Source organism: Apostichopus japonicus, chromosome 8, assembly GCF_037975245.1.
Source record: "Apostichopus japonicus isolate 1M-3 chromosome 8, ASM3797524v1, whole genome shotgun sequence".
NCBI lineage: Eukaryota > Metazoa > Echinodermata > Holothuroidea > Aspidochirotida > Stichopodidae > Apostichopus > Apostichopus japonicus.
The window spans coordinates 36,381,845-36,404,443 of record NC_092568.1 but is presented as its reverse complement, the minus strand read 5'-3'; the positions used below and the strand labels follow the sequence as shown (position 1 = coordinate 36,404,443).

Genomic DNA, 22,599 nt, shown 5'->3' with positions numbered 1-22,599 from the left:
TTTTATTTATATCATGTGGATACCACTTGAATATATCAGCAATATATGTGTTTACATTAGCCACGGATCCGTTTACATCACTCACACGAACGCGTATACCTTTTATAACACGCACATGTACTCTACCGTGTGGAACATCTGGTGAGCCTTCGGCGTTCTATATGACAGGCCCTATAACCAGAGTAATCATTTTTGGGGAGGAGCAGTGGCGGAGCGTCCATACAGTCAGGAGGGCGGATGCCCCCCCCCCCCCCCTGACGGACTCAAATGGACTGCTGGCGCCCTTTTCAGCTTTTTATCACTTTTTACTCATTCGCGATTATTGACTTTTTTATTGCGCTCTCAAATACCTATTGACATTTGTCACATTTTGTTGGTGTAATTTTCTGACAAAATGGCGATGACACCTATTTTTTATTCGTTTATCTGCAAATTAGCAAGGCCCGGAAAGGGTCATTTCCGGTGATCTATACGGAGTATCTTTACTCCAAAAAATTATGTACGCTCCGCGCCAACCTGTGGTGGTGCTCCGCTTAGATAGTGACGAAAGCGCCCCTATAGACCATTCTCGCCCCCCTGACCAATACCCCTAGCTCCGCCACTGGGGAGGAGGAGGGGCGGGGGGGGGGGCACATCAACGCAGGAAGTTCCCCGTCCTGTCGACATTTTTGCTTAGGCCTATCTCATAACTTATATAATAATTACCAGATTTATCGCAAACTGTCCAATTGTATGTGCCAGAAGGGAAATTTATATTTTAAACTAAAACAGTTAGGCTATTGTAGGCCTTGGCCATAAAAATGATAAAAACTGGGCAGTAGTTTTGGTGGTTTATTGGTTTAATCCATGTATACAACCTTACGTTATATTTTATTGAGCCATAAATTTTGAAAGAAAGAAGAAAAATATGACCCGTTTGCTCTATAATTAAGTCAGCGAACAAATTGTTTCGCAAAGTTACTTTCTGTGGCTAAAAACTGACATTTCGAACGTCACTGGTCGTCTCTTGAGTGCATGCAGAAGAGAATCCAACAACGCAGGCTCGTGGAGCGTAACTTCGACCAACATATCGATAAACCAGCGGTCAGGATGGACTGAGAATCGGAATGGTCTTATTTTTTTAATTATACGACCTCGACTTGATCAACGCATGAGAAAAATATATTAACCAATTATTTGCTGATAGTTTCCCAGTTTGGCCACTGAAATATCGAAACTGATAATGTGAGCTCGTAGTGCATTATTTGTTTCCATAGTTGGTTCTTTGATTTTTCTAAAGTCATTCAAGATGACAGGCGAGATATTGGCTTAAGCTTAATTTTCAGTTAAAGGATCTGTATGTATGGCATTTTGCATAGGGAGGCTTTTCGCGAAAAATATTTTGACCTACCGTTCCTGTAGTAAGTACAGTATATATACGTCAAGTAGAGATAGCCAGTAAGTATAGATAGCCAGTTAGTACTGTATATACGTAAAGTAGAGATAGCCCAGGCCTTCATTCATATGTACGACTACGAGAAGAGATTACTACTTTCCTTGATGTTGGCGAAAATACCTAGTAACTTGGAAGGTGTACTGATTCAACATATCAAAAATAATTTCTTCGAAAGCACTATTTTCTGAAGTGAAAGTCATGTTTATACAGTTCTGCCAACAACAAATGAAATGAAATATTGAAATGAAACATTATGAAATTTCTAATCATAGGTTGGCTCTCTGTTTGATGACTTTGTTGTTAAAAGACTGCCTGCCACATTTGCTTAAATAACCAGCCCAATTAGTGGATTGCAATTTTGTATGCTTAAAGGGTGTGAAGACTCGCGCAAAAAGAAATGTCTAATGCCGGTAATTTGACCTAGTTTCGAATGAGGTGTAACAGAAGTGTTAAACACCGCCATCGATCCCAGAAAATGCACACACAGCTCGCTACCGTCGGTAATTAGACACTAGTGTACGGTCAGTACATACAGCTGCAGTCAATACCCACAGCACAGTATACAAACGATACAGCGATGGACATCTCAGGTCCAGCTAAAGATAACAATTAAGGTGTCACATTTCATTACTGTCTGCATTTTGAAGTGACACGAACAAAACGTCACTTGCAAGCAACAGATAGTTAACTTTTTCAGTTGGCCGCACACGGTTTTGGGCGAGTCTTAGTAGTAGTAGTAGTAAGTTGAGTCTCGTCTATCCGACATGCTCAGTGATTAACCTCCGCCACGTATCACGATCATGCACAAGGTTCATTGCTTCCTCGAAATTGTTAATATTAACATCCTTAAATTGCCACTTTATTTTTCCAAGCAAGGTAGTCACGGGCCTTCCTACTGGTTTAGCAGTATGTCTCAGTGCTTCTCTTTAAGCAACCTTTGCTGGAGCGTCCTCCGGAAGTCTTGCCACATGACATTGGGGCGAGTCTTCAATGCCTTAAATGTGACATTTTTGTGGCCTCAATATTGCTTTATGTTAGGTAAATATGGGTTGGAGAATGGAGAGGGGGATAAGTCAAAAGGAAATTTTGTATTACTTAGAAATAATTTCAAGTATATTTTGCTATTTTAAAGTTGATCAACATTGTTTAAGTACAGTATTATGCCAGGTTGTATTAGTTGATATGTATTAAACTCTTACTTTCTCTCATTCCCTTTAGAGCATCATCTTGTTTAACACTATGATGGCATTCAGGCAGTGTGTCCGAGTTTCACAGTCCCTCTGCTACCATCCTCGGAGGTACAGTCATAACTGGATCAATGAAGTTGCTAGTACCACGCATTGTTTATCCAGTCATGAATATTCATGTCAACGTTCAAATTCTTCTCACATATTTGTCCCCACAAAGGGAGGAACATTACAATCGCAAAGAAACTTCCTGGGATATTCAAATTTAATGCCTGCAGTTGTGAGAAACTACGCTCAGGACAATTCTCGCTCAAAATCTAGTAAATCCTGGACAAAGAAAAAACAGAAAAGTGTGAAAGTCCAGATCAGAGGTCCGATGTCAGTGCGAGAACTTGCCTCTGCTGCGGGGATTCCCCAAGGTAGGTTTTACTATAACTATATTAATTTATGATTATTAATGATTTGAACTCTCAAGTTTTCCATACAGTGAGTTCATTTTTAAGTACTGTACTCACTAAGTAGGTCAAATAATAATAAAAACTTGTAGTATCTAGTGATAGACAGGGTGGGGGGGGGAGGGGTGGGGGGTAACATCCATGGTCGAGCCTCCACAAACCGCAAAGTAGCCAGCCAAACTTAAGCTACATAAAACTTTTAAGCTATGGTAAAACTACAGTTATCAGGAAAAAATGAAACTAGTAGTGGTTTGGATATATGTGAAAAGTTAAGATATTAATAATTCTATCAAGAACTTTGAATGATATTAGCCTGTAAATCTTGTAATTATGTGGTAAATATGTCCCATTGAGGGAGGAGGTAGGGAGAGGGGGTAGGGAGATGGGAGTGGGTAGGGAGTGTGGTTTGGGATCATGATTGGTAGGTATACACAGCGTACTATCTTGAGCTTGTGGGAAGCAATTTAATTTAGGAAGTCGCAAACCAAAATGGCTGAATTATCACATATCAAATTCTTAAAACTGAGAATTTAGTCTGCTATAAAAAGAACCTTCAATTTAACTTTGACATACATTTCAACTAACCTGAAATACCGCTGTTGTGTTTTGTTAAATTTCAGACAGTATTTATGAACTAATATTAGAAAGAGAGTTGAATTTGAAGCTGGAGCCTGACACAGGTAGGTCAATGATGAAATACTTTTTACTTTGGGATTATGTTATGATTTCATTTGATTCAAAGAAGTTTGGTGCCAGGAAAGCTTTTCATTTCAGTGACAATAATCACATGTCAGATCTATACAATATATACAGATTCTGGAAAGTTGTCTGTTACATTTTTTAAATGAAAATGGTCCATCAAACTAATGGACCGTATCATTTGAAAAGTTCTTATTTTATTAAAAGTCAACTCAATAATAATAATAATAATGAATAAATTTATAATGCGCATATCCACCCAGAAGGGTGCTCAAACAGTAGTTTGGAAGAATTTTTGTAGCAAATTGAGTAATACTGACTGCCCCATCAATTTGAGTAGTAAAGGTTAACACAAACCTAACCGCTATTTATTTAGCTTTTAAATATTAAGATGAGAGGGTTCTTTGAGATGAGATACTCCCCCAAACAGCTAAGAAAAATCTTGCTTCAGTTGGGAGATATGCTAGTTTAAAAGTCATATCTGGGGTTGGGGGAGAAGAGGGGGGGCTAATATTTTGTAAATCTGTGATGTAATGGAGCCACTAAGATCACGGAATGTTTGTTTAATTTTCTCTTTGGTTTTCGTTTCATATTTTCAAGGTAAGATGCTATCAGGGTTGACATTGAAACCAATGCCACCATTGGGTCATGTTAATAGCTTCAGTATTTCAGAGTCAGCATTTGCAATGCATTACAGAAAGTACACACTGTAATAGATACAGAAAGACATAAGAAATTGAAACACATGTGACTTGTGTTAATTGTAGTATTATAGCTTTGATCCAGTCGTCAGCGTTGTCTGAGATGGATCAAGAAATATGTGATATTCGCTAAATGGAGTAACATTTTTATTAACTATTTGCGAAAGTTGTTCATGACTGTTATCTCTATCACAGAGCCTATAAAAGGTGGTAGGGTTTGTGTCGCCTTCAACTGAATCAGAAAATTTATTCTCACAAAAGTATCTGTGAAGTAGTCTCTTGAATTGAGGTTTCTTTAACATACATTTTGTACAGAGCTATTTCACAGTACAAATTTTTTCTCTTGCCAATTGTCAGATCTGTTGTTTGATATGTGTTATTTTCTCATAAATGTAAAGTGACAAGTCTTAGGACTCTACAACATCATGCCATTTGAAATTAACATATGATTGAATTTCTCTTTTGACATTTTGCAGTCCTGAAGGTACCACTGGTAAAATCTATATTAGATGAATTACTGATGGATTACATCGTCAGGAAAGAGAAATTGGTAATTCCTAAAATCAGTAAAGACGTTTCCAGACAGTGAGTATTTCCCATCGAATCCATTCCTGTATCTCAAAGAATATAACATGTAAGGATAGCTGTACAAATGATGAAACAACAAATTTTTAGTTAGCCTAACTCGCCTTTCTCCCATTTAGTTACATCTTGTTGTCTTCTTCTCATGTTTCAAGTTCTTATTGACAAATGAACACCTTTTCAAAAAAATTTCACCAAAGTGGTATAACTGTATACACAAAAGCTGAACTATTAGTTCTATCACAAACCTGGAAGTAAGAAATAGCCATCTGTTGTAGAGAACAAAATATCAAAATATCGAAATTTATCAAAATTTACTATTCATGATGGATCCAACCACGAGGTGAAGACCAAACTACTTGGTCAGGAAATTCCATATACTCTCAAATAATTATCTTTCCAGGGTGATTTTAAGGCTGTGAATGACTTTGTGTTGTTGTTTATCTATGATAGATCTCCATAATAGTCAGTAGCTTAGTTACCTTCTTTCATTGTTTGTAAAATTGAATAATATGACAAATTATAAAGTTAAATTTTTCATGTGTAATTTTTAAGGATGTGAGTGTTTTAAAATAAATACCTATATGATACACAGAGCTCCAACGATTGCAGCAAACTTGGTCCCAAGGCCAGCAGTGGTGACCATCATGGGCCATGTGGACCATGGCAAGACGACACTCCTTGATTCGTTAAGGAAAACATCAGTCGCAGCGCAAGAAGCTGGTGGAATCACTCAACATATCGGTGCTTTTCAAGGTTTGTCAATAGTTCATGATCTGTCATGTTTCACATTATGCGATGAAAGTTGGATATCCTTTTTAGTTCCACGATTTTCAAAATAAGAAAATACAGTGAATTATAAACCCAGATAAAAGCAATGGCCAAGTGCATGGCATGCAGTTGCTACCTGTTATGTTTGTATTTTACCTTCACATTACAGTTGCTAGCAATTTGTAGTCAATATGTTTGGAATATATTGCACTGTACTGTTTAGTAATACACAGTCATATACTCTGAGGATACCCTGCACTGTTAAGAAATATACACAATAGTAATACTCAAAATAAAATAAAACTGTTAACAAACTGGTTATCCACTAAAGAGCCTGTGTAAGAGAATGTGTAAAAGTATTAAAGTTGGCCTGACGTTTGGATCCTAGCAGGATCTTCTTCAGAGGCTAAATGACACTTGTCATTTAGCCTCTGAAGAAGATCCTGCTAGGATCCAAACGTCAGGCCAACTTACTTTTACACATGAGTAATATTCCATGGACACTCTGTATTGTTGAGTTATACACAAAGCAGTCATATGCCCTGAGGATCCTCTGTACTGTTAAGTAATACACACAACAGTAATATGCCTTGGAATCTCTTTTTGCATTGTTTAATAGTAATACACACAGCAGTAATATTCCATGGACACTCACTTTATTGTTGAGTAATACACACAAAGCAGTAATATGCCCTGAGGATCCTCTGTACTGTTTAGTAATACACACAACAGTAATATGCCTTGGAATCTCTTTTTGCATTGTTTAATAGTAATACACACAGCAGTAATATTCCATGGACACTCACTTTATTGTTGAGTAATACACACAACAGTAATATGCTATGAGGATCCTCTGTACTGTTTAGTAATACACACAATAGTAATATGACCATAGAATACCTTTCTGTGCTGTTTAGTAATACATGCAATAATAAACAAGTAACAACAGTATTATTCCATGGAAACTCTATGTACTGTTAAGTAATGCACACAACAGTTATATTATCCTTCTGTGCTGGTTTTCAGTAATACACACAATAGCAGTATTCCATAGAAAATCTGTTCTGTTTAATTATACATACAAGAGTAGGTAAAAAAAGTGTAATATATGGGTGAGAAATCCAGGATATTGTCTGAGTGTGATCATTCCAATTTTAAATGTGAGTAATAAACCACAGACTTCATACAATAAGATGACTAAATGCATACAGTTGCTTACATTGTATAAAAAGGTGTTCACTTCTTAAGTTTATAGTGAATTTTGATATATATATTTTATTATCCAGTGAAAGTGCAAGGGAAGCAAATCACATTCCTGGACACACCGGGACATGCCGCCTTTAAAGCCATGAGGGAACGTGGCGCTAACATCACGGACATTGTGGTACTGGTGGTAGCAGCTGATGACGGTGTCATGGAACAGACCAAGGAATCTATTAAATACGCACAGAATGCCAACGGTGAGTGGGAGAGGTTTGTTATCAGGAAGATGGAAGATATTTTTCTAAATTTAACTGACATCAAAAGACTCAACTTTAACTTCATGGATAAAAAATTGGTGTGGAAATGCTTAGTGGTGCAGTTCACATCATGGGTCCAGTAGTTCAGATTTGTTTTTCATAGTGATGGGACAAGTTTTGGGTGGGTGATTGGGGGAGGTGGGGGAGTAGGGGTGATGGTTGGGATAGGACAAGTGCAAAACCCTGGAGTCTTGATCCATTGCAAACAATTCATTTCAAATGGGTGAGCATTCTGTTATTTGATCCTATCAGTCACAATGATGTCACGTGGTGTATAACATTACATTGTTGGAAGATGTTTGATGTCACATGTTCTATGTTATCATTGTCACTTGGGAGTTGGGTCACCATTGTTGCTAGGCACTGCCGTCACAGGTCGTCAAAATTAGGTCAAGTACTTTTTTGTTAGCTGTCGTCAACTTCGGCAATGTACAGCTGTAGGCAGGTCTGTGCACAGCGTGGAGTTACTTGGCACTACTTTCCGTTCATAAATTTTCTCAATTAAAAAATTGTATAGCACACAAGAACCTGAGATCTTTGGAACTTTTGTTTCCCGAAAAAAAACTAACTTATAAATGTCTTCTTTACTGTACTTTTTGGTGAATTTGGCCAGTGCTGTTGAACTGGTAAAATGGGTTGTTTGCAACTCTCTAAAGCTTAGCTTGAAAAACAAAAGTCAAAAAAGGACATTTTTTGCCAAAAAATTGCTTTCAAGCCTTTCTCTTTCTCTTGCATGTGACTTTCAAGAAACAGAAATTACACAAAATTCCATAGATGACTATTATTGTTGCTAAATTTAATTGCTGACGTAGAATAGCTCCAGTATTAGGTACCATTGAAGTTGTCATGTATGGTACATCAACGAGCACCATCATGAACATGCATATGATATTAATGAATCAATGAGCACCATCATGAATATGCATATAAAATAAATGAATATTTATATTCACTCTACAAACTTTTCAGAATGTGATTTTTTTTTCTTTTTTATCCCATAATGCATCTGTGTATGTGAATTCCCTTTCTCTCTTTCTCTTATTCACTCTTTTCCATTCCTTCTTTTGTTTCTAGTTCCTTTAATTGTTGCAATCAATAAATGTGACAAGCCAGATGCAGATCCTGTAAGTACACCAGACTTGTGTTATTTTATGTTATATAATTGATGGGAAAATATTACATGAAACACAGAATCCTGTAAGAACACCAGCTTTGTGTTATTTCATGTTAAATAATTGATGGGAAAAGATAACATGAAACACAGAATCCTGTAATTACACCAACCTTGTGTTATTTTATGTTATATAATTGATGGGAAAATATTACATGAAACACAGAATCCTGTAAGAACACCAGCTTTGTGTTATTTCATGTTAAATAATTGATGGGAAAAGATAACATGAAACACAGAATCCTGTAATTACACCAGCCTTGTGTTATTTCATGTTAAATAATTGATGGGGAAAGATAACATGAAACACAGAATTCTGTAATTACACCAACCTTGTGTTATTTCATGTTAAAAAATTGATGGGAAAATATTACATGACACACAGGATCCTGTAAGTACACCAGCCTTGTGTTATTTCATGTTAAATAATTGATGGGAAAATATTACATGAAATACAGAATCCTGTAATTGCACCAGCTTTGTGTTTTTTCATGTTAAGTAATTGATGGTAAAATATTACATGGAACACAGAATCCTGTAAGTACACCAGCCTTGTGTTATTTCATGTTAAATAATTGATGGGGAAAGATTACATGAAACACATAATCCTGTAAGTACACCAGCCTTGTGTTATTTAATGGGAAAATATTACATGAAATTTCAGAAATTTCTGAAAATATTATTTTTGTCATTTATTTACATTGACCCTTCTAGGAGGAAAAATGCAACAAGAAAAGCTATGCACAAGGTACACATACATAGTAATTTAACAGCAGAAAGCTATACATCAGTTTTTGCAAAAAAAAGAAAATCATCCAACATTTACACTCTTTCGACAGGATTTTACGAAACGAGACCTACTATCCAATGACATAATCTTGGAAGAATTTGGTGGCAATGTACAAGCAGTGGAAATATCAGCCCTCAAGGTAATCCTCACAACTTTGATCTTGAACAGAGCTAAGAAAATGTTTGCTTAGGACAGGATTGAAACCAGTGACCTCAAGGTGCCCTTCATTGGTGGTGATCCCTGTATAGCAATTTCCTTCCTTTGGTTGGAGGAGTGGGAGGGGGGGGGGATGAGAGTGGTGTGGGCCCAGGGAGTGTGGTGGTTCCAGTCAGAAAATACATTATCTTGCACATCGTGTAACCCAATTATATTCTATGCGACCAAGAAAGCAGAAGGGAAGTGATTCTAAGAGAAATTTGGATTTTGCATTCTGATGATGAAAGTCAGCTCATTGATTTGCTTGATAATTTCATTTCAAGAGTGTTTTACTCTCTGTGACCTATGACTTTAGGATAAACTGGTGGACATAGTGACAAGTCATCATGAAATGTCCAGAATGGGAAAAGAGGAGGGAGAGTTGGGGTGGGGGGGGCAGGTGGAGGAAGGCTGAGTTAGACCTAGTAATATTCTTTTGAGGGGGGGTGGGGGTTGTTGTGGAGATCTAAACTGCCTTTTCAAACTACCAAGATCCAAATACAATGTAAAGTAAGATTACATTTGGCAAAGGTTAAATTGGGGAGTAAGAAATAAATTTTGTATCAATGTTATATATTTCGTCATCTAGACCCCCGTCTTTGATCATGTTAGAATTACTCTAATGTAAGCAGCAAAACTTGTAAACTTCCAAAGCAGAAGCTTAGAATGCTTCCTCTGATTTTTTACAGTTTTTACAGTTAATGATTCTTAATTGTTTAATTGATATCTTTGATACCTACCTCTGTTTTCACCTTAGAGTCTTCATCTGGATGACCTCACGGACGCCATCATCACTCAGGCGGAGATTCAAGAGCTGAAGGCGGACCGGTCAGGACCGGTGGAAGCCGTCATCGTTGAATCACGGGTCGATAAAGGCAAAGGGTAATTTCAGACTTTTGTCAGTACTTGTTGTTTTTTTTTCACTGTCACTGATGGAATGGGGCACAAAGGTACTACTGGGTCAGTGATGCAATCGGTCGTGCTGAGGTCTCGATACAAGTGGCGCATGTAGTGCCTCAGACGAAACTAGTACCTCTCACAACCGAGAGGGCATTGGCGCACTCTGTGCCTCAACCTGGCAGCATGCCCCTGATGCCACTTGTCCAGCTGCATGCCAATTAGCCAGTTCGACCCTGTTCACAGTCGGGGTTGACGGCAAGAGGGGGGGGGGAGGAGGGGGGAAATGAAAGTGAGACTCTTGAATTTAACACTGTGTTTTGGCAGGAATATTTACTTTTTATCGTAGTGTCTTTACATGACAGAATTTGAATGTGAAAAAAAAACACTGTTCTCATCAGTAGTAAAAAGTCATGTTGGGATTATGAAAGACTTTTGGAATATATAAACTCATAAAAAGAACAAAGAAAATTGTTTTTTTTCTCCAGATTTTCATTTTCATTATCCCTTGTTTCATGACACTAATACACTACTAAGTACAGAACAGTTTGTATTATCTTAGAAGTGGGTGGAAGGAGGAGGTGAGAAGAAGAGGAAAGGGTTAAAAACCAAGAGCTCTGTGTAAACTAAGATCTTACTTAACTGACAGGGCAAAGAGGGATCTACGTTTCTCTGGCCTGGGTTGATGTTCTGTTTATGGCATTGACATTATCAATACAGCAAAGGACACCCAGGAACTAAAAAAGAAAGTTCGAAGGGGAAAAAAAAGCCCCAAAAACAGCAAATTATGGCTTTCTGTCAGACAATATTTGGCTAGTTTTGCTACAAGTTTAAATTTTTCAGCTTTGTGTGCATATGTTTTGAAAGAATTTTGAATTTAAAAACTTAAATGTTTTTAATTTTTGGTTTTCAATTTTTCAGCTTTCTGTGCATATGTTTTGAAAGAATTTTGCATTTAAAAACTAAATTTTTTTAAAACCTAAAATGTTCAATTGGTAATAAAATTTGTCAATATTAGCAAAGATTTATTTTTTATTTTTTATTGATAGATCAATAGCAACTGCCATCATCCAGAGAGGTACCCTAGAGAAAGGTGCCATACTGGTCGCTGGGGATGTCATGTGCAGGGTACGTACGTTACACGACGAGAGAGGCCAGACGGTGAAGTCAGCTGGACCGTCAATACCGGTAGAGATAACTGGTTGGAAAGGGAATCCATCGGCTGGGGATGTGGTCCTTCAGGTCGAATCAGAGGTATGTCAGACTACTTAAAGCAGCATTTTGCATCCTTTTTCTATGGTTTTTCTCAACTTCACTGATTCCACGATGTCATGATGCCATGCATAACTGGCTTATCAATTCAAATCTTACTTCAAATGATGGCATATAAGTCGAAAAATTTACAACCTTCCACTTTATTTTCTCGAAAATATTTTCCGTTGGGATCCAAATAAACCCCGCCCATAATATGATTATTTAAAAGCTACGATCCTAATTGGCCAATACGTAATACAACACCATGATTGATTTGTGTAGATTGTCTATGGCAGTTGTACCAGGGAGCTGTTAGAGTCCAGCTCGCTGGTTGTATCAAGTTACCAACTCGACATTTTGAATCTATTTTTAGCAACATCTCATAACTAAACCTGCATCTCTGATTGGTTGAATTCAAACTAGTGGGTTAGGGGAACTGTATGCGATTAATATTAAATGTGTAATTTGTCGGAGGACACTTTTCTCATTATCTGCAAATGTCCTTAATTACTCGCCAATTAACGCTTTTGGCAGGTAAAAACTTGGTTAATATCTAAGTTTGCTGTTTTGTGATTGATATATGTAAAAAACTTGATGGACTTGTCAAAAAAGTGGAAAACGGCGACAAAATGCAAAATGCTGCTTTAAGAAAGAAATACCTGTACATGAGTACATCTGCCTTACTGTTTTATCGTATGTTTGTTCGTTGTATGTACTTGATTGTTAGTTTATTTTTTAGTTCATTCCATTTCTCACTCACCTGTTTGTTTGTTCATGTATTCTTTATCTCACGTTTTCATTGTCTTTCCTTGGGTTTTTGCTGACGATAGAAATCGGCCATGAAATCGACCAATCATCGGAACAATATTAAACTACCACTTTTCAAGGTCTTATCCATGATCTTGAATTCGAATTTCTTGTGTTAGTTAATCCATCCTGAATCAGAGTTCTTCATTGTTGTTTTATTTACGTTATCAATGTTTGTTCCAAAATCTAGAAAAATGAGAAATAGACTTAGAAATGGTTGATATATAACCATACTCCTGCCAACCATATAATCTAAAACATGCACAGGACAGACTTTGGAAGCCATATTTCCACCCCCCCTCCAAACGTCACCCTCTTTCACTTGACTTCATCTAACTATACCTCAATTTTAAGGTAAACATTTACAAACTCTTTTTCAGTCTCATCCCCGCCCCCCAACATTGACCACCTCAGGGCTCAAAATAATTTTTTGGTGACAAGGGCTCTTTTCAGCAAAACCAAATTTTTTAAGGGGGCTGTTATACTGGTGACGGGGGCTCTTTTTGGTGTTGTGAGGGCTGTTTTTCCTGTATAAATTGTAGCTACAAAATTGATTAATTTTTACAAAATTTTATCAGTAAAATTAATTACTATAAAAAGTAGACCTACAATTGACTAAGACAAAGCCCTGACCACCCTTCCCCTTCACCTCATCCTACTACACCTCAAGATGAATGTTTACAAACTCTTTTTCAGTCTTATCCCCACCCTTCCCCCCCCCCCCCCACATTGACCACCCTTCACCTCATCCTACTATACCTCAAGATTAATGTTTACAAACTCTTTTCAGTCAAAACACTTTTTGAACTTGTTTCATTTAACAGCAAAGAGCAAGGGAAGTCTTGAAGTGGAGACAGGAGGTTGAGAAGGAACAGACTCTAGAAGAAGAGTCTACAATTATCTCAAAGAAAGCAGAGGAACACCAACTAGCTTACAGAACAAAGAAAGCGATGGAGAGAGCAATGAACTGGAGAGAGGTGAGGGTCAGGCGGGCGCAAGAGAGGTACAGCAGGGTCAAAGAGAGCTTTAGAAGTGGTGATCCTGAACTGAACATTGTCATCAAAGGTAAGAGTAGCTGACTAAGCAAGGGTGGTTAATTGAGATTGACTTATGCAAGTAGTGGGAGGTAGGGTTAGGAGGTACTGGGTGGTGGAACAGGGGATGGGGGGGGTGAGGGTGAGGGTTGAGGGAGGGATTGCTATGGGATAGTGAATGAAATGGTTAGCATGGATAAAAGCAAAATTTAAAGAAAATAATTGAATAACTTCAATGCAACTGAATATTATATTATGAGAAGTAACATTGAAACAAAGTGTGGTTTGGGCTACCCACAATGTGAATGTACAAGTGCTTACAATTTACTACCTAAACTTGCTGATGAGAAAAAGTGATGGCACACATGGTTGTTTGTTTAAATCAAACTACCGGAAATGTGGAGGAGTAACACTGGACATCTTCTAGGGAATGTGTTCCAGATACTATTGTATTGGTGTCTTTTTCTAAATCAATTATTGTAAAACCCATATGGTTATAACTTGTATCTCCAGATGAGCAGAGCCAAAGCTTCCTTGATGTGAGCAAACAACCGTGCTGTCAACCGTACTGTAGAACCGTACAGTACAACTGTAGGGTAGAACTGGACAGTACAACCGGACAGTACAACCGTATAGTACAACCATATTGTACAACCGGACAGTACAACCGGACAGAACAACCGGACAGTACAACCGTACAGTACAACCATATTGTACAACCGGACAGTACAACCGGACAGAACAACCGGACAGTACAACCGTACAGTACAACCATATTGTACAACCGGACAGTACAACCGTACAGTACAACCATATTGTACAACCGGACAGTACAACCGTACAGTACAACCATATTGTACAACCGGACAGTACAACCGGACAGAACAACCGGACAGTACAACCGTACAGTACAACCATATTGTACAACCGGACAGTACAACCGTACAGTACAACCATATTGTACAACCGGACAGTACAACCGTACAGTACAACCATATTGTACAACCGGACAGTACAACCGTACAGTACAACCGTACAGTACAACCATTTTGTACAACATGACAGTACAACCGTACAGTACAACCATATTGTACAACCGGACAGTACAACCGTACAGTACAACCGTACAGTACAACCATTTTGTACAACATGACAGTACAACCGTACAGTACAACCATATTGTACAACCGGACAGTACAACCGTACAATACAACCGTACAGTACAACCATTTTGTACAACATGACAGTACAACCGTACAGTACAACCATATTGTACAACCGGACAGTACAACCGTACAGTACAACCATATTGTACAACCGGACAGTACAACCGTACCGTACAACCGTACAGTACAACCATTTTGTACAACATGACAGTACAACCGTACAGTACAACCATATTGTACAACCGGACAGTACAACCGTACAGTACAACCATATTGTACAACCGGACAGTACAACCGTACAGTACAACCGTACAGTACAACCATTTTGTACAACATGACAGTACAACCGTACAGTACAACCATATTGTACAACAGGACAGTACAACCGTACGGTACAACTGGACAGTACAACTGTACAGTACAACTGTATGGTACAACCGTACAGTACAATCGTACAGTACAATCGTACAGTACAACGGTATTGTACAACTGGACAGTACAACCATACAGTTCAACCATACAGTACAACCAGACAATACAACCATACTGAATAGATAATGCTGTTCAAGGACGACAGGAATGATATCAGACAGGTGCAGTGTAGAGAATGAGCAGTAGCACAAAACTGCATTTAATAAAACAAGTGAAACCAAAAATATAACATAATTGATTGCAAGATTAGTTATACTTGACCAAATGTCCTAAATCTTGTACAGAATTTGTGGTGAATGATTGAAAAAGTGATATGTCAATGATACATATATACCTAAAGCATTTGTTCTCCCTTACCTTCAATCTCTCCTCTTCAGGTGATGTCGATGGATCGGTTGAAGCTATTCTTGACGTGCTGTCGACCTACGGTGCTCATCACCAGTGCAAACTAGAGATTCTTAGGTTCGGAGTAGGGGTGATATCAGATAAGGACGTAGAACTGGCCCACGGCTTTCAAGGTTTGTGTTGATGCGAGTTTTATACAAATTGTGGCATGAAGGGATGACTGCAGATTCATTTTGTGTAAGACATCGCTGATAGTCTATTCGCCAAGAACTTGGGTTTATTTTGCACAGTGCAGGCGGGTAGTGAGGAATTTGCCAAGGGAGGTGCGAACCTGTAGGCAAACTATTAGAGCCGTAGATTCGGCGCTGGAAACTATCTAAGCGTAGCTCCACCATGAGTTGGCGCGAAGTGTACAAGAAAATTTTTGCCAAAAATGCCTCCCAAATCACTGGAAATGGCACTTCCCAGGCCTTGTAAGTTGCATCTAAGCAGTTTCTATTTTGAAAGTACTAGCGATATCATAAAAACATAAAAACAAAATTTGCTCAAGGGGGGGGGTGCCCTCTTCGCCAACCCCCTCTTCGCTATGCGCCTGGCAGAGTGAATCAAAATCAGTTGACATATCAAAAAAACAAGTAAATGTGGGTTCATAAAGAATGCCCCGATGGGCGGGTGTGGTGAGGTTTCCCCAAATAAAGAGCAAAGAACATTGATTTACACAAATCCTTCCTTGCTATTGTTTACATATGAAACTTATTTTTCCCATGTCGGTATAATTTCTCGTCACGATAGGTATCGTCTACGGTTTCAACGTAGATGTCAGCAGAGAAGGTCAACAGTATGCAGACGAGAATCAAGTCCCTGTAAAACATCACAGTATCATCTATAAATTTGTAGAAGACTTAAAGGATGAACTAAGCATCAGAATTCCTCCCAAGGACGTCCAGGAGGTCGTCGGTAGGTATCATCCAAGCATGAGAATCACTTTTGAAGTAATTTTCTAGTTTTGAATGAATTTTGTAGTCAATTGGAAAAGTGTGGATGAAATAGAAAATAAATTTGTCCATGTCGCATTTATGTACTTAACCAAGTTGGCTATAGACATATCTTCAAAGTCTATGGCTATGGCATTATTGATATGTACAGATGCAGTTATGTAGAAATTTTTACCTACCGCTTTTCGATTCCTTGACGTAGGCAGAAGGAATCTATGCAATGGTTGATGGCGTGTGTATGTGTGTGTGTGTATGTGACAGTTTGTCAAAGCTCTAACTTCAGAAGGATAACTGGGGTATATTTCATAGTTGGTATGTAGGTTCCCTTAGGTAGAACTTGTTGGGATTGTTGTTAGTATTGGTCAAAGGTCATTTGAGGTCAGCACGTATCAAAGTCTGAAAACATTGTTCACAAAATATCTCAAGAAGTAGAAGTTGCAGGAAGTGCAAAATTACAGCGACCCATACGGCTGTGGCAGGTTAACCTTTGTGGCTATAGCCATGTTGACCTATATTGCTATGGCCATGCAAACCTATTTGGCTATCTACATACCACATTATAATTTTAACTTAATACTTGAATTCTTGTCCCAACATACAAGAAACTTGTAGGTTCAACTCCTTCAAAGTTTGACCTGTTACTGGTAATAGATCGATATTTACGTTTACATTCTCTCCAAGGTGAAGCGACAGTAATCCAACCGTTTGATATATCTGTGGGTAAGAAGAAGGTCCCAGTAGCTGGCTGCAGGGTCAACAAAGGTCAACTTGTACTAAACGGACGATTCAAATTGCTCAGAAATAATAAAAGTTTACATGAAGGTATGTCTTATTTCTGGATGTCCATTTGATATTATGGGCATTTCTTTCAAATTATATTATTATCTGCAATTATTTGACACTATTGTCTCTAATATCAATATCAAAGAATGCAGTGGAAAACCTTCCTCCCTTCCCCAATTGTGTCTCCAACCTGTTCACGCCCTATTTAGATTATCTCTAGCTATGCATAAAAGCTGATCTGAATTTATTCCAACTTTTGCATTTTTTTCCCCTTCAATCCAGGGATGCTAGATTCCTTGAAGCATCATAAAGATGATGTCGCCATGGTAACCAAGGAGATGGAGTGTGGTGTCATGTTTCAGGAGCCTTTAGACTACTTGCCCGGTGACACCATCCTCTGCTATGAAGTAAGACAGGAACAGCAGACAGTCGACTGGGATTTGGACTTTTGAGAGACTGTTATAAATGACGAAGATAGGGGAAATGACGAAGCTTGCTACATTCACCAAATTAAAATATTTTAATATATAAACATTTAAAAACTATTAGCATAGCTAGTCATCCATTTTCTACAATTTTTACCAAAATGTCTCAGTATCACACAAACTAATAAGATTGCAATTGATCAAAGTCCTGGTTTTCCACCAAATGAAAAGTCGTCGAAATCATTCTTTCCAAAGTATTTGTGTGTTCGATACCTATTACATGCTAAACGAAAATACCATTCAGCTATTTTTTTAACTTTCTCTTCCTTCCTTTAACATTAAGGGTCATCAGCAAGTTTCCCTCAAATATGCTAGGAGGTCAGATAATGGTCACCTGTAATCACCTAATCTACAGGCATTTAACAGTCACTCTTAAAGGCATTGAAGACTCGCGCACAAAGAAACGTCTCATGACGGTAATCTGACCTAGTTCCGAATGAGGTTTAACAGAAGTGTTAGACACCACCATCGATCCCAGAAAATACACACACAGCTTGCTACCGTCGGTAATTAGACACTAGTGTACAGTCAATACATGAAGATACGATCAATACCCACAACACAGTGTACATAGCAGCGATGGATATCTCAGGTCCAGATAAAGATAACAAGGTATCACGTTTCATTACTGTCTGCATTTTGTATTGACACAAAAAAACTTCACCAGCAAGCAACGGAAAGTTAACTTTCTCAGACGGCGGCACGCGGTTTGGGGCGAGTCTTCAATGCCTTTAAAGCAGTTATCAATACTGAGACATTTAATTGTCTATTTTAATGTTCTTCAAAGGATGGGACTAACTGGAAGTATCAGAACCTGTAGGAAAGCATCTTTGAAAACTTCTAGCAATTTTGAGCATCTTAAAAATTGAGACCATATACAGATGAACATTTACCATTTAAGTCAAAGTATTGTAAGGTGACTAGACACACCTATTTCTGGGGACAATCCACAGTTTTACTATACCGTGAAACTATGGTCACCTTAAAATATTGACCTGTGTTGTAATGGGATTTTATTACCAAATAAGATGGTCAATTTTAATACCATGGTTAGGTGCAAACATTTTTTCATTTTAAATTAAAGAGTTATTTGCATATTGATAGCAATTATTTGCATAATTTAGTCTGTACCTGTCTGTCTGTTTCCTTTCATGACTGTGTTGGAGGAAATAAATTTAAATACTAAAGACTTAAATCTAAGTACCAGTGTTGGTGTTCTTGCATGTGTTTAAAAGCTCTACATAATAAAGTATTCAAACTAATGAGTGTTTGTAACAAACCAAGTGTAAACTTTCAGCAGCCTGCAGGAAATTTTGAGAATGGTGCACCAAAGTGATGTTAGCATTCAAGTTTAATTTATGTACAGAATGATAATGTGAGCACAGAAAATATAATGCCACTTAATCAACTCACCTCCCTCTCATTATTCAAAGGAGCAGCCTCGTAGACTGAAAAATTACCAGGAAATATCTTTCTAACACTCCCACCCCCCTTCCATTTGAGTTGTCCTAGTCACACATGGTGTGATACATATCTTAGGGAGAATTTTTACAGAATCCCTCTGCTTCTAGTTTAGAGGTGAAAATGTAATTTCGACAGTTGGGGTGATGAGAGAATCGAGGAAAGGCTTTAACTGCAATCAGTTATTGTAACTGAACTTAATTGTCTGGACTCAAGAGCAACAAAAAAGAATTATTTCTCTTATTTCATCAAAGGGTGACTTTAATACTCTAGTGTCAACTCCCTAGCAACTAGGCTCTACCACTAGAATATCTGTTTATAGACTCTATCTTGGTTTGAAATGGATGTGTTTGCAGGTAGATTTGGTCTTATTTATATGTGTAACAGTGTTAAAGGAATTGTCTGGTGGAAGATTTTGATACATTGTCCTTGTAGTTATTATTTTTCTCTTTCTAACCATGTAAAAATTGTCCCCATTCGACATTTTCTTCTTGTAGAAATCTGGTTTTCAAATTCATTAGTTTCTCACCAAAAGTACCGTTTGTTCGAACGCTTCAATATGGTGTTTGACGTAGTGCTTGCAGATAGGCAAAACAGGCGACTTGAAGTTAGCACTCCCAATTCCGCAGCAAATTAACTCACGTGTAAGCACATTGAATTGCCTCATATATATAACGTACATACTCGCGAACGTATATACTACGATGCTCAGTTGGTGTACTTGTATAGCGTTACACATAGTACACTCACACTCAAACCACAGTTCATTAACTGTTCTTCGAACTCGCTGAAATAAAATTCACGGATCAAATTAACAGTAAAAGGAAACTTATAAAGTATTCGTTAAACCGAAAGATGAAACTTGGCGGGATCGATGTCATCGCAGAACTGTCCGATTGTAAACGTTATAGTAGCCTATACACGCGAACATTCTTCGCGCTGGAGCTGGATACCGCGATGTGTAAACAACGAAGAGCCTGCTGTTAAAACTTATCTTGTGTTACACGAAACCACCGATCTACTAAATATATTGCGGCTTAAGGAGTTTTTTAAATTTTATCTAATTTATAAGAAATTTCACCGGAAATTATTGAAGAAATTGATCGAATCGTTGTCAGAGCAGAATATAGCGCTGAAAAGCTTAGGCTTCGCAGAACTGTCCGATTGTCAACGTTTGAGTACAGCCTACATGCGAACATTTTTCGCGTTGGAGCTGGATAGCGCGATGTATAGCCTGAACAACTCAGAGTCTGCTGTTAAAATTTACCTTGTGTTACACAAAGACCACGGAACCACCGCTCAAGTACATGGTGGCTTAAGGAGTTTTTGAAAACATATCAAATTTTTAAGAAATTTCACCGGAAATTAAGGAAGAAATTTATCTGTATACACACGCTGTTTTTGTTGTGATTACCGTATAGGTACTGTGCGGAGGGTGGGTTATGACGCAATCTGCTATGGCAGAGCTGACGTCACGTATTGTACTGTTCAAATCATATTTGAAATGTCTATCCATAACGATTAAAAAATCGTTTCTCTGTCAAACGCAACATTAGCGTTCTCATACTTTGACAACATATTTGGAAAATTATTTACTATTTTTTAAGGTAACTTCTTTGGGCCACCAGACAATCCTTTTAAGTTACCTGTGGAATTTCACCAAATACTTTCATACTGGAGTTATTCCACTTATTGATGTTTACAAAGATAAGTGGATTATTACTTGAATCAGAAACAGTTTGGGTTTATTCTTGAATAGAACCTAATAGGATTAATTTGCTTGAATATGTTGCCATGTTTAAAGGTGAATGCTTCTCTATCTTCCGTACAGATTTGCTGCATGGAGATATTTCTATTCACTTGTGCAAATTCTTAGTACATACTTTTGAATAAATATAACTTTTCTTATCACATTTCTATTAACAAGACTCCGTACACGTTATGTGCAGTCATAAAGGATCCTGTTAATCCTCTTGCTAAGTGCATGGAACCAATCTCTGTTCATTAAATGTAATACACAACTGATCTGCACAGACCTAGAAACCCACAATTTTATCCACTTTCTAAAATATGCCTGTTCATTTTAAAATCTACTGGCTCAAATCGAGTTCTAATTGGTTGGTGTTCACCTGAATTAAGACAAGCATCATTTACTGTGTAGACAGCTTACGAGAGTAGCCAATTAATATTTGCTGATGATAAGAAGTATTAGTATACAGGGCTTACGTTAGGGACGGAAAACATGCCTTTCTGTGACTGATGATTGTTGAGTGACTTATGTATTTATATTCTTGTCTACTGGTTGAAAATTGCTGGTGTTTTTTTCCTTCTCTACTGGCAAATGGCAAGATCCAAAGGCATTTAGCCAGGACATACTTAATATGTGTTAAATTCCATATTACTCAAATATATTAGAATAGCCATGCTTGAATAGTGATCGTGCATCCTCAAATCCACCTTTTATTGTACTTCCCCACACTTGTGTATGTAATCATCTCTTATAATACTCCTCAATATCTGGGAATAATTTTTGAAAGTCCTCACCACCAAGAACATACTTTTGAAGTCTTTAACATGCTAGAATTTGGATCCAATAATATGACAATGACCTAGGCAGTGATAGCAAACCAAGCAGAACCTTTTGTATGGTAAGGCATCATACCGGACATTGCAACTCTCTGTATAATACACTATTTCTCTATAGGCCTGGAGTGAAGAAAACCCAAACCCTCCAAAACTTGCTGCTTTCTGGTCGTTTCCACAGAACATTTTATGTAAGGTCATCAAAACATAGACCATAAGTCTGTGAGAATGGTCGAAAGTTGAAACAAACTGAATATTCATTTATTTGGCTCGTTGACTTGTGTACACAATATAAGGAACGTGGGATGTTGGGAATGGTGGGGTGGGAGGACAATGTTATCATCTATGACTATGTACAGGTGAAGCAACACCCCCGCATGGAGGGAGATGGGAGTGCTGAACATTTGCTATGCACATAATTTGCCAACCGGAGGGACGATTTAAGGCAGACATTTGTCGTAGGTCATAGTTCCATTAAAATTCCATTCCAATGTTGAAGATGTACACCTTCAAAATGGATGAGGAGACCAATTTTCAATAGTCCTAATTATGAACACAAATCCATTGCTTGTTATGAGGTCAGTTTCTTGGTTCACTTTTGTGTTGTTTCTGAAGAGCTGCCCAAATAGTTCTAGGTTAAGGTGGATCATGAGACTGATGTCTTAGAGGGTATTTGTATCCCCCCCCCCCTTTTAAACTAAGTGATTGAGGATATAGAGTTGTTCTTAATGGTCTATAACATTTCACAATGAAATTGGTTCCACAACCCCCTTTTCCCCTTCCACAATGCTTGGTTATACTTCATGAAATAAAGTTAATAAACCCATTTAACAATTGAACAAAATGAAGAC

The 22,599-nt window shown here is 37.8% G+C and overlaps 1 protein-coding gene across 1 annotated transcript; it reads left to right on the top strand.

Annotated features, from left to right (window-relative positions):
• The first annotated feature begins 1,094 nt into the window (after nucleotides 1-1,094).
• On the top strand, nucleotides 1,095-21,889 carry LOC139971865 (translation initiation factor IF-2, mitochondrial-like). Its single transcript, XM_071978649.1, has 15 exons — nucleotides 1,095-1,224; nucleotides 2,654-3,041; nucleotides 3,698-3,757; nucleotides 4,954-5,062; nucleotides 5,655-5,815; nucleotides 7,117-7,290; nucleotides 8,425-8,474; nucleotides 9,361-9,450; nucleotides 10,264-10,388; nucleotides 11,453-11,657; nucleotides 13,289-13,529; nucleotides 15,474-15,614; nucleotides 16,234-16,398; nucleotides 17,118-17,258; nucleotides 17,502-21,889. Exons 2-15 carry the CDS (start codon nucleotides 2,675-2,677, stop codon nucleotides 17,669-17,671), a joined length of 2,199 nt encoding a protein of 732 aa, XP_071834750.1. The 5' UTR covers nucleotides 1,095-1,224; nucleotides 2,654-2,674; the 3' UTR covers nucleotides 17,672-21,889.
• Nucleotides 21,890-22,599: the final 710 nt, after the last annotated feature.

Coding starts and splice junctions, on each gene's coding strand:
- LOC139971865 (XM_071978649.1), top strand. CDS start 2,675: ATGATGGCATTCAGGCAGTGTGTCCGAGTTTCACAGTCCCTCTGCTAC. Junction 5,063..5,654: donor AGTAAAGACGTTTCCAGACA/GTGAGTATTTCC, acceptor TATGATACACAG/AGCTCCAACGATTGCAGCAA. Junction 11,658..13,288: donor TCCTTCAGGTCGAATCAGAG/GTATGTCAGACT, acceptor TTCATTTAACAG/CAAAGAGCAAGGGAAGTCTT.